General features: G+C 39.7%; 2 protein-coding genes across 3 annotated transcripts in view; both read right to left on the minus strand.

Annotated features, from left to right (window-relative positions):
• Nucleotides 1-2,058: 2,058 nt before the first annotated feature.
• On the minus strand, nucleotides 2,059-8,300 carry ppp1r15b (protein phosphatase 1, regulatory subunit 15B). Its single transcript, XM_079844737.1, has 2 exons — nucleotides 5,645-8,300; nucleotides 2,059-3,436 (listed from the first exon to the last, which is right to left on the minus strand). Exons 1-2 carry the CDS (start codon nucleotides 7,406-7,408, stop codon nucleotides 3,245-3,247), a joined length of 1,956 nt encoding a protein of 651 aa, XP_079700863.1. The 5' UTR covers nucleotides 7,409-8,300; the 3' UTR covers nucleotides 2,059-3,244.
• Nucleotides 8,301-9,256: 956 nt separating this feature from the next.
• The window catches only part of pik3c2b (phosphatidylinositol-4-phosphate 3-kinase, catalytic subunit type 2 beta), a 55,743-nt gene continuing 51,962 nt past the window's right edge, over nucleotides 9,257-13,037 (minus strand). The window contains exons 31-34 of one of the 2 annotated variants that reach the window (XR_013818609.1): nucleotides 12,454-12,560; nucleotides 12,240-12,368; nucleotides 10,224-11,478; nucleotides 9,262-10,166 (exon numbers count right to left, since the gene is read on the minus strand). Coding sequence is in view for 1 of the 2 variants with exons in the window: in XM_079845049.1 (XP_079701175.1) it covers nucleotides 11,287-11,478; nucleotides 12,240-12,368; nucleotides 12,454-12,560 (428 nt within the window). In the remaining variant the exon portion in view is untranslated. Of the gene's footprint in view, nucleotides 11,479-12,239; nucleotides 12,369-12,453; nucleotides 12,561-13,037 lie in introns of both variants that reach the window. The other variant, XM_079845049.1, reaches the window with a different exon arrangement.

The following is a 13,037-nucleotide window of genomic DNA, read 5'->3' on the forward strand; positions in this document are numbered from 1 at the left end:
CTTGCGAGAAATTACTAATGTAGTAATTCAATATTTGTTTATTTCTCACCAAAGCTCTCTCTATTTTGCTGTAAATAATTAAATGGTTACACTGCCTAAGAAGTCTGTCCGAAATTAGTTTCGTGAGGTGCCTTCATGCACAAATGCTGCCTTACAAGCCACTGTCTGAGAAGGCAGCGAGGCAACGAGTCACTGCCTAGGTTTTCGGACACAGCCCCTGTTATGCCCCCGCAGCCCCCGCATGCACCCCAACTATGAAAAGCCACTGTTCTGTTGAGTACAATCCACAACCTGATTATGTCGAGATTGGAATACTACAATACCACAGCACTTCTGAATACTGTGCACTATAGCTAGGCTTATACTGCCAACTACTTTAGTACATGAAAGCAGAATGTGAAACCGTCTGCATTATTCACAATCCAAGTTTTAAACAGTGTGCCACACTTTGTCACATGGATGCACAAAAATAAAAATGGTCATTTTAAATCCAGTTTTGTATAAAAATATCTGTGTGTGGCAATAAAATAATAGGGCATACATAATGGCTTCAGTTCAGATACATTACTTCCAGTTCATGCATGCTTGAAAGTGTGGGGAAAACGGCAACCGGAATGATTCGTCCCTCGGGGCTCGCAAAATGTCTTTATCAAACAAACACAATGATTTATCTCTCATCCACCCGCAACTAATATGAATGTTATTTTATATTAGGCTCCTTGGCCCGCCCGATCGGTGGATATAGACGCCAAGTAGGCCAAGGCCTACGTTGCAGACAGCATGACCAAAACTTCCGCGATTCTATTTTTCCAGTCAAGAGAGTGAATAGTGCACATCAAGAAAGGAATGTTATTTCACTGTTTAAGATTATATGTATTGGAAACCCGTCTGGAAAACACATAAGTTAGCCCCAGGACGTTGGGCTTTGCGAGCCTTGTGACAGTGCTAAGTTATGTTTAGTTAAACATGTACACAATGTAACATTGTATTTGATCTGTAACAATACAATACTATCACATATAAAAACATGTTTTACTCACATTAGTGTGTTGCTTCCTTCGTTCATGTAATCTCATCCTTGTCCGCAAATCCAGTCTCTTGTTTACAAACAAGGTTAAATGAACATATGTACAATGTCTTCCCCACGTGAGCTGGATATTCATTAAAAATAAAGTTCAACCACACATTTCCAATATTAGAATGCGAATGTGTTCTTCCACAACCAGGCAGAGCGCAATATCTTGCTATCTTCAGCATGTTTTGCTCGGTAGTGCAATGCCGCGATCAGTTTAGCTCCACGAATCGGTGGGCGGGGCTAAAGAATCAAGCGTACAGATTTCTGTTGAGGCGGCATTTCAGCATACAATGACGTCAATGGTCGAGCGTTTTCTGGGCCTGGTGTCAATAAAAGCTTTCTTTGACTAACAACTTCAAGGAAGTTTTCAGTTCCGAAACGTACAGAATATTCTTATATCACGATTAACTTTTATATATCAAAGGCTCAAGGGAAAGTGATTTCTCAATACATCACCCTTGTCTGTGAAACTGAGGAAACATATTAAAGTAAGCTATACTTACAATATACTGCAACAACAGTTACAGTATGATGCTTTTTCATAATGTCATAGCCAGCTTTCATAAGTAGGAGACATAGCTAGAAAGTTCCATTTGCTATCAGTCTAAACCAACACATATTTGTGCCCGGTTTCACAGACAGAGCTTAGATTCAATCAGGATTATGCCTTAGTTCAATTAGTGCATTTAAGTAGCTTTTTATAAACTTGCCTTAGAAAAAAACATTACTGGTGTACATCTTGAGACAAAACAATGGCACTGACATATTCTTTGACATATCTCAGTGCAAGTTGCTTTCCGTTAAAACAGCTCAAACGTGAGTTTTAGTCTGGGACTATCTTAAACCTTGTCTTAATTTGATAACTTTTTCTTTCAAAATGTATGTTATCTCTTTGACAATAGACAGGTCATGCCAAGGTATACCAAAGTTTGAGTGTGATATGAAAAGAAAGGGGGGAAAAAACGTCAAGAGTACACAAAAGTACATTTTTCTGCATTATTTTTTATTGATTGTTAATTAAATTATGACTATAGTCTTTTGTCACAAATCCCATAACAGATGCTTAAATGCTAAAATGTATTACAAAAATAAAATGCTTTTGTTAATTATACTGATTAACAAACAACCTTTATGCTTCAACATCAAGCATAGTATAGTTCAGATCAAAACCATGCATTTTGTCCCTGCATTTCACCTTTATAGTCAATATTTTACTGTTAGTCACAGCTGCCACAGTTCAAAGCACAGAGAAAAACCCCGCTACACAACAGTGATTTCCACAGATTAAGTCAAATGGTTGTGTCCAATAAATAGTGATAGGGAAAGGAACATCTTTCCATTTAGGATCATGCAAATACATTGCACTAAGGCCCACGTCCATAAATCTTCACTCAAACACAGGAACAGACACTGATATAAGCATTGCTCAGCTCCGGCAAAATACCACTGGGTTTAATGTGGGTAATGAGTGTGATTACTCCGGGGGATCGTTCAGCCGCTGCGCCCCTGTAGCATCAAACACTGAGGCCTGGCTTAATGATCCTTTGCAGAGCAGAAGAACGTTATCTTTGGCTTTGAGGTTACAACACGAGGGGTTTGTAAGGAGGCCTGCGAGACGAAAACAACAGGGATTGGAAAGCCGACACTTTCCCTCCAGAATACTTTCGCACTAATACAGTTCTAAGAGAAAGACGAACGCCAATTTAGTGTCGCTTAATGAGCTGCAGTTAGTGCGCTTGTGTGTATTGTTCGTGCATCACTAAACCAAATCAAATAAACGAATAAATCAACTTTCCAAGTACATAAAATAGTTATTTTGAAACTTTTAATGGGAATCCTGCGATTAAACAGATGTGTAGTTCCTCTGTTTTTTTCCCTTAGAATTAAACTATTGTAATAAGGGCTAGAAAGGACAGTGTGACTTGTAGTAAAGAAAACCCAAAACAAAAATTATTTTCCAAAATCCACACGTCACTCAGCACTAAACATTTCAGCACGACTCGAGTGAGGTGACTTTCCCTGGCAGGAACCATGGAGTTCCTTGGATTTGTGACTTGTGAGCCCTTTGAACATTTAAGGGCCTCCTGATGCCCTGAATTTAACTATTGATATAGATTTTTCTTATTTATTGTTTACAATTACTGTCAAACAACAAAAAAAGGCTTTTGATTAGCTAGTACTGTAGCGTCTTTGAAAAATGTCCAGGCGGAAAGTTGGAGAAAGGCAGTAGCTGATAGTCTCTTCAACTTCCTGTACACGGCGCTGAAAACGACAGCGGTCCCGGGCGATTTCCTCCCAGGGCCCATGGCGGTCCTCGTCGCTGCTGGCATAGAACTCCTCGACCTCTTCCATAAATGTCACCTGTGAAAGGAATAAACAAAAAAATTGAGTTTAATAAAGTTTCATCTTTTATTCAACAAGTTGTTACATACTATATACAGTGCATTCTGTGTCATTAAAACCTGCCATCCATGAGCATTCTCTACATTCTTGAAAGCAATCGAATGAGCGACAGAAACTAATAAATTAAAAGGAAAAAAATTGACAATGTATTTACAATTTACACCCAATGCTCTTATTTCTGCTCCCTTTTCAGACTCGCCCTTTCACTGTTGCCAAGTAACGTGAGATTCCGCTTATACTCACTCGCGTTATATCTTAATTCAGTTTATGAATATCATAACAGTTTATGATTGCTCCTAATGCGTCGGAGCAGTTGGGAGTGCCATCACCCTCAGACCAAAGCTAATGACTCTGACTAGTGTGATGACAGAGTCATGAAATGCAGCACTCTATAAAGTGATAATGAGTAATGGGCAGAGCACGAACTCAGTCTCCTTGGAGACAGCAAAATGGAACCATTGCATCAGATCATCACAGGCAGGGGAGGAAAAAAAAGAAAAGTAAAAAATGATATTGCATGGCTTTACATCATTTTCTCAAGCTGGCCTATGTTGCCATATTGTCAAAGAATGGAAATAAGGCAGACAGCGTGAAAGAAGATTAAGTGTTGCTACCATTCATCGTATACAATAAAAGATTATCATCATGCGTATAATAAATACCCTTTTGTTGGTCTAATGAGGACTTTATTCTGCACAATTCATCCTGTATTCTCTTACTATATTCTAATCTTAGAATTATTCATCTATCTTGAAAAAACTATAACAAGGTTCAATTTTTAAATATTGGTTAATGCATCAGGTGTCAATAAATAACAAAACATCTATTATTCCAGGTTAATGTATAAAATATTATTGTTCATTGTAAATTCATGTTGACATTTTAACAATTTAAAAAAAAAAATCAATCATGATTTTACCATTCAAAAGCTTGGAGTCTGAAAGATGTTTGGCCTGTGCTCACTAAGGCTGAATTTATTTGTATAAACAGTAATAGTTAAATATTATTACAATTAAAAATAACTTTTCTATTAGACATTACTCCAGTCTTCAGTGTCAAGTGTCTAAAATGCTGATTTGCTGCTCATGAAACATTTCTTATTAAATATGAATCTTTTCTAACAACGTAAAAGTCTTTACTTTTAGAGTCACAACTTTTAATTAGTTTAATGTGTCCTTGCTACATAATAATATTAATATATACACTACCCTTTCAAAAGTTTGGGGTAAGATGTTTTTGTTTTTGAAGGAAGTCTCGGCTGCCTTTATCAAATCAGAAAAATACAGTAAAAACAGTAATATAGTGAAATATGATTTACACAGTTAAAACCGGTTTCCACAAACATATTAAGCAGCACAACTGTTTTCAACATAAATAATAATAAATGTTTCTTCAGCCACCCGCAAATCAGCATGCATAGAATGATTTCTGAAGGATCATGTGACACTGAAGATTGCTGAAAATATAACTTTGCCATTACAGGAATAAAATACATTTCTAAATATATTAAAATAAAAAGTTAAATTGTAATGTCATAATATTATTGTTTGTACCATATTGTTGATCAAATAAACACCAGTGGTGAGCATAAGAGACCAAACAAAAACAAAGAAATCAATATTAACATAGATTAAGGCCTAAATGTTCTAAATAAAATGTATGATACCTAATGCATTGACTAATGTTAACTAATTGAACCTTATTATAAAGTGTTATCACTTTCTTTTACCAACCAGTATTGAAGTCCCTTGTACCACCTCAATTTCCTCCAGGGGGTCAATAAAGTCTTATCTTATCTAAAACTAATGTTAAATATTAAAAAAGGGCATGTTGGCTGTTTTAAATTAACTTTACTAAGGAAATTGCGTTCTCAATCACCTAAAATCAACTTGCCAAGATTTGATGAAGCATGTGTAATGTTTTTTAACATATTGGTCAACTTAAAGTGGATGAACAGTCTACTAACAACTGATTGAGTCAAAAAATGAGCTACTGTCTCCATCTCTGATTCATTCTTCCATCCCAGACATAATAGGGAGGTGTTCTTAAACCAGCCACACCACCTCACACTTTGTAAGCAAACAGAATATTCAGAAAGATAATTATATAAGTACTTTTAGACTGGAATGTGATAATGCAATAATTAGGGGTCAATGTCATACAAACCTTCCTCAGCTGAACAGCCGTGGCACTGCTTGAGCATGGCAAGGGGGAGATCTCAGAGAATCCACTGTCCAGCCTCTCCTCAGCCTCCTCTCTCTTGTAGCGTGGCGTTCCAGGCGCTTTCTCCTTGCGGCACCCTTTGGCCGTTTTCTGAGTCTCTATGGGGGCCTGGAAGTTGAGAAGGCTGTAGGGGTCTGCTGAGCAGCTAAAAGAGTTCCACAGTCTCCGATTCTCTTCCTCGTCCATCTCACAGGAGTCTTCGCTGGACTCGTTCTCTGAGAGCGAGGGCGACGATGGAGGCACAGAAAGCTGGGAGGACATATGCGCTGGTGGAGACTCAGAGACAGAGGAGTCTGTAGTCGCAGGGCTTGGCTTGGAGGCTGTCCTTATTGGAGCTGTGAAGTTCCTCGGGTTATATGGATCCCCGCTTTGGCACAGAGAATTCCACAGCCTCTCGGCCTCTGCGTCGGCCTCCTCTCCATCAGTGTCTTCATCAGATTCATCGTCGCTGTCTTCCAGATCCTCAGACTCTGAAAACTGGGATGAGCCTTCACTGTCAAAGCCATCATCGTCATTACTGTCCCAATCGTCGTCGTCCTCCTCCGATTCAGATTCTCCGCTGCAAGGACTGCCCATGATGTAAGCAATGACCTTGTTTTGACATTGAGGCGTGTTTTCAGCAGCAGTTTTTGCGGTCTTCTCTGGGTCCTCTTTTTCACTTTCCTTAATTTCTTCCTCACAAATAACAGGTTCACTATGACTCTCCGTAGTGTTACTCTGAGATGGGTTGTCTTCGGCTGTTTCCGACACCTCCCGTTCATTGGAAAGCAGCTTCATGTGAAGTTTACTATTTGAGTGTTCTTCCTCCAAGCTGTAGTAGCCATTATCTTGGTCAGGGGTCAGAACTGCCACTTCATCATAGGCTCTACTACAAACTAGTAGTTGCTGCTTAACATCTAGTGGAAGCTGGTATGAGTTGGGGAGGGATTCTGGTTCGGGCATGTGCAGGTTTGCATTGTGGGCCAGCTCTTTGGAGCACAAGGGTCCAGTGCTTTCGTTGTGCATTGATCGCCCATCATGGCTACATACACACAGTTCGGTCGTCATGGCAACGGCCACAGCCGAGCGGCTTTGACAATAGCCGACACTGTGATGTTCTCCACAATGCTGACAGCTCGTATCAGTCTCTTTTCTGCTTTGTGCTACATTTAGCAGCCAGTTTTGAGGTCTGTCGTCGGCCTCCCAAAATCCACCCCACCACCAGTTGCTAGTGGATCGCAAGGACACCGTATCCGGGCTCGGGTCGCATCCGCGTTCTAGTTTTGCGCGCTCGCCAGCCGCGCGCCTTTTTTCCGGCGTGTTCGTTAACACCTGGCTGAGCAAGTTTCTCGCCGTCCCGAGGTATCCGGCCGATGCCTGCTTTTGAAGATCGAAATCTTTCTGAGAAGGGCTCTGAATTCCCAGTTCGCTCAACGAATCGTGCGTGAACCAGGCAAGTGTCTCCGGATCTTCGGAGGACGCATGCGCCGCGTTTTCATGCTGGCAGTGGAGGTATGCAACTTTCAAAGGGGTCAGAGAGTTTCCAATATCTAGACTTGACTTCATTTCAAATGCAGTCTGGCTTCTTCCCGGGAGATATCTCTGCAGGAGAGACCACGCAGGCCTGGAGACCAGAGAGAACACGCTTATCCACGAGCTGTCAGTGCGCCCGTCACTGTCACGCGCGGACCGCGTGTCCCCTTGAGAAAAGTGTCCATGTGTGCTCATAGTTCTGAAAAATATGAAATGCGCTGAACTACATAAACTTAACAGAAATAGAACAAACTAATTAAGTTACTTCTTTTAGAAGTGGCTCGTTAAACACACTATTTAAACTTCATTTGCATAAAGTGCTCCGGTTTAGAATGCTGCGTTTAAATGTCTCTGGGTGATAATAATATACAGAACAGTTTCTAATACAACCTAAATATGGCCTTATAAGGCTTAACTTAGCTGGCTAACGCAGCTAGTACCAAGCTTAATGTATGGCTAAATGTTAGCTACAAAAAACTAAAACGCTCCGTTTTCTCATTCCTTTCAGCCCTTAACACCATCCATGAGTACTGATAAATATTTTCCGGGGTAAATGAAAGAGTCCATGTCGTTTAGGCTGTGTTGAGTCCGGGCCGGCTCGTGCGAATAGCTTCAGCGTCCATATTGACCGCAGTGTTAACGCCAACTGTGCTGTCCTGAGGAAAAGAACACCAATTATTTCGGTTTGAAGGGACTGTAGAAACAGCAGAGGGGAAGGAAAGACATTTCGAGGTGGTGTAAGAGTAAGATAGGCTGGTAGACTCCAAAGGAAAGCTTGAAACAAAAGCCATTTTGGTGGTTGAGTGGAAGCGAGCGTCGGTTCTTCAACTGTCAGTCTTCTGTCACCTCAATCGAGCCCAGCTACCGCGTATTCGGAAGAAAATACTGTAAGTTGTTGGAGAAAAAACGGCAGTACCATCAAAATCGAGTCAAAGCGGTCTGCTTGAAGTTACAAAAAAGTAGTTTCACTTTTAATTCGTATTAAATAGAAATACTTGGTTTTCAGACTCGTTGACGTCGCCGTTTTGCTCGCTACTAGCCGCGGAGCTAAAGGCAAGCGGAGAGAGATTTCATCAGAAAAAGCTGTAAGGGAGCGTCTCTAAATTCCAGTAGCACCAGCGCGTTTAGGGACCGTCGTAAAATTCCGATATCACGTGGTAAATTGATACGTGCGTTATATAAGATGATCAGTGCAGGCCACGCAATGCACGGGCAATTCATACATAAATCCCGCAGGATCTTCTAAATCTTTAATGTGACGCTCAGTTCATGCTTCTAGTAGTTTTGACTAATCTAGACTAAGTCCAGTGAGACTTTAAGCACGAATTTCAGAGATCAATTTTTTTTTGCCTGCCCAGAAGCCCTCAGGCACATAACTCATGCTTCATGAGGAATTGACTGCAAATGCTACATGAAAAAAAGCACATTTTCTCTAAATATCAATATGTTGACACATAGGCCAGTCAATGTTAAAGAAATATCACAATTGTTTTCTATTACCCGCTCTCTGGTAAAATCAATCCTTTGAAATATATGGGGGGAACATAAAACAGAAGAAACACCTCACTCTGGTCTAATTTATAGTTCTCTACTCTATTTTGTCCACCTATTTGATGTGAAAGAGAATTGCATTTTATTCCCAGGTTGTCCTAATTTAACTTACTCTCAAATGAATGTTTTAATTTGTTACATTAACATGGATGAATGAGAAATGTCATCAGAATTCTCTGGAGTATCAGAATAATGAGTAATGTGGAAGAACGTAGACTGTTCAGACAGGCAATTAAAGCCTTTATGATAAACCCGTCTGATGTAATTCTTACCTCAGTGTGATGACAGACAAAACAGCATATGGGATAAAGTCACCGGTGTCTCAGTAAAGCGGATTGTGGTCAGTCGTGCCCAACTGAGATACAACATGGAATCAGTGTGAATGTGCATCTAAACAAGACTTGCACAAGTTTCATCATTTGACATTGATCATTGCAACAGCAATACAACAAAGGCAAACTGCTGTAGCCAAGGAAAGGAAGACACAGTATTCAAGTCGGTTTCCTTGTGCATTTATTAAGTGCAAATAAAGTTGAAAAACATGGTTTGAAATTAGAAGAGAAACAACTCTTTTCTAGAAATGGAATAAAGCCCATTTATAATCCATAAATCACATCAAAATTAGATTCTCAGCATTTACATATGACAACCCTATTGATTTTACTCACATTCTCTTTAGTTATTAAAATAAGGGTCACAGATGTTATAAAAGTTCTATACCTTTAAATCCCAATCTTTTCAGCACATTCACAACAAAACGATTTTCCAAAACGCTCAGTTTTCCATTATAGAGTTGGCATGCAATCATTTCCCATTATTTAAACTTCACACAGTAGTGCCCTTTGGCCAAAAACAAACAAACACACATAATCATTCATCATTTGAAAGAAAGTTCAATACTTCATATCTGAAACTGAGCTGGTTTGGGTGGTTAGAAAAAGCTACGGAACAACAGGGACTACTTTGACCTGGATAATCATACCGAAGTTTGCTTAAGGCTACTGGATTGTTAGAGCACCTCAACATACAGGGGTTGCACTTTCAACTTGTAGGTTATCGATTTAAAGTTATGAATTCAATAAAAGACTGAAAACAATTCATGTTATTATGCATTTTGCTCAAAAAATTCATAGTTTCCCCATTTTATTATTTTACACACTAAACATCAATTCCAATTGGTTAAACTTGACAATTTTATAAAAGACTCTGATTAAACACAATTTAAGGAAATGTCCAATCACTTAGTTTTCCCTTCCAACCTTACTGTGAGCTAGAAGATATTTCTTCTCAAAATCAAGAGTGCAAAGTAAAGCAAATCGGAATGCAAAATCTTTAAGCATAAGTTTCCCAGGGGGAAAAAGCTACTGTGGTATATTTAGCATTTCATTTACATGCAGTTTTACTTAAAAAGGAGGAATGGAAACACTGAAAGAACTACAGTCTAAAGCTTTAATTTCACTCCCCCTTTGATAAAAGAAAGAAAATTAACCAATAAAACTTGGAAAAATATGAGGTCAATGTACTTGACAAACAAATGCAAAAATGCAATATTTATCCAGTAGCAAATTTTACAGTATGCAAATCAACTTTTCAAATAGAAATGTCCTTGTGTAGGTGTCATTGTTCCTTGACCCTGAAAGTCAAGTCCCTTTGAAAGCCTTTTCCGCATAAAAAGTTGAATGCCATTTCAGAAAGAAACAAATGATAGTGTTTTATGTAAAGAAATAATCCATATTCCTCAGGGTGTCTCAGTTGTTCAATATACTGTACATGCAATTCATGTTTTTACGCCCCCACCTATTTTACGTGATCAAAAATCTACATTCACTCTGTTCTGTGTGTCTTTCACTGCAGTGGTTATATGAAGCAAGTTAATTCCACCACGGTTTCAAGCCAAAGACTTATCAAGTGTTCATCCCTTTTTCATGATCAGGTAAATGCCACAGGCAATGTGAAATGACCCAACTTTACAGTACAAAAGCGGCCCTCGCTATTAATTTTAGGTAAATCTGCAAAATCTGATACAAAGAGACAGAACTAATGTCACAAGACACACAACAGCTCAAAATTGAGCCACAATAGAGAAACATCTCAAAAAGAAAATAACTTAAATTTCCAATAGCATCCTCAAGAAGACAAAAATGGGGCTTTAAAGTTTCATGGACAGCAATTTTCCAGAAATCCCCCAAAAATATGGCGCATGGAAGTCATTTCATCGTTAAATATTCTTTTTGCCAATCCTTGTGTCACCAAATGGTTTTTGTCCCATAGTGTTACCAAGAACCGCTTCTGGTTCACATGGTGCATGGTACCCCACCAGAACAGTATCAAGTGATGACACTCCATCACCGAATCTACACATCTCCTGGGTTGGAGAATCAACAAACACACACCCCCACTGGGGGAAACAGCCTTCTGAGCAGCTGGGCATCTCCAACTCCCGACCCATAAGCAAAGACAGACAAACACATGCACACTGAAAGACAAGTGAAATCCTTCATTTCTGGGCATCTATACAAGCGCTAGCGGTTTATGTCGGAGCATCTAGTGCCAAGCTGGTGCCAGTCGACCCTGCGATGGCCAGGGGTGAGGTCTTTCAATTGGATGATGGTTTCACCCAGCAGGGTGTTGTCCCAGAATGCTCCCTCATTCAGTACCCGCAGGTGAATGGTTCTCTGCTGCAAATCGCCACGTGGGATCTTATCATACACCAGCTGAAACGGAGACAAAGGGATGTCACGCAGGAAGATTCATAAAAATAAAGTGCAACAGTACCCACCCACTTTTTCCACGGCCTTGATTCCGTAAGTATTTTCAAAAAGTCTTTGTTATAGAGTTATGGCCGCATGTCCACCAAAGCGTTTTTATCCAGCTGAAAACGCCTAGATGTGGGTGTTTGAGTGCGTTTTGGCAGCGCAGCCAATTTCTTTCTCATTTGAGAAGCTTTGCTTGCTATGATAAGGAATATCAGCGGAATTGTTACTAGCATCTCATTTCAAAGATAGTTTGTTTCTTGTATTGTTTCTATATAAAAATGTTGACAAAGTGAGTGACAATGCTCTTGTCTTAAATGATTTTGTGCAAGTAGTATGTGACGCTTGGTTGGTGTGGTATTTGCCACGCAGACCGTTGCACTCCTATTGAAAAATAATAATAATGAAAAATATGCTAGTCGCAGGAAAAAACGCTTTTTGTGAGAGACACTGCCTATAAGCCATGAACCAAACCAACGAGCTACGTTAACGTCAACGAGCTATTTTAAGGTCAAAATCACAGATGAATGTTAGATGTTATGTATATTAAAAGCAATATTTTTCACATATTCAACAAAAACATATACCATCGATTAACCTCAAAACTCACAGTAGGTCTATCTTTAAAGGTTTGTAGGTTATCGCTAAAAATGATTTCCCCTATGGAGATTGATTTTTAAACTGTTACTCCCTATAGTCTCATCTAATAGTGATGCTCTCACCATCTCATTGTAAGTGGGGTTGCATGTTCGCCGGGCTGCCTTGGTCTTCCTTTTGCTAGTTTTCTGAGGGTCTGGGAGGAGGTACAATTTGACGTATGGATCAGGATCTGTTCCCTCCTGCAAGGGTTGCTAAAGAAAGTTCCAAAACACATTGAATGCCAACTCAACATTTTTACGGTGCATTATGTGTATATGATTTACGGCAGACACTCACCAAGCCTCTGATGTGCATCACCATAATGAAAAGCTTGTCGCTCTTGTACAGAATCGAGAGCTTTACTTCACCTGCCACTGTACCGGGCACAGGAGCCCAGGACACATCTGGAGAAGAAGAGGAACTAGATTTAGCGTGGATTTGGCTTGCAACGTACACTTCAGGTGGATTAAGTAAATAAACTAATCGGATTTCTAGAGCTCAGACTGACAGGACTGGAACCTGTTGAGCGGAGACCTTTATCACAAATCAGATAAGGTGACCCGACAGATGTTATGTCTGCCACATAGCAGCTTTTACTCATGATGACTCTTTCAATATTTAACTAGTTGTGAATGTGAAACTCTCAGGGTTTGATCTATGGAAGTGTTTACAAAATGTCTGATGCAAGCCCGGTGCCATAAGGATGGCGTCAGATTTCATTTTGGTCGCCTTTCCCAGAGAGAAATACAAATGCCTAGTTTGATGTCACAGACCTGAAATGGGATGATTCCCTTGCGAGGGACTACTTTCATAAATATAAAGTCAGATGTACAGTATAATTTCATTTCACCCATTTATACTGTGAGAAAATTAAATAATTG

Source organism: Gobio gobio (genome assembly GCF_949357685.1).
Source record: "Gobio gobio genome assembly, chromosome: 19".
In the NCBI taxonomy this organism is placed as follows: domain Eukaryota; kingdom Metazoa; phylum Chordata; class Actinopteri; order Cypriniformes; family Gobionidae; genus Gobio; species Gobio gobio.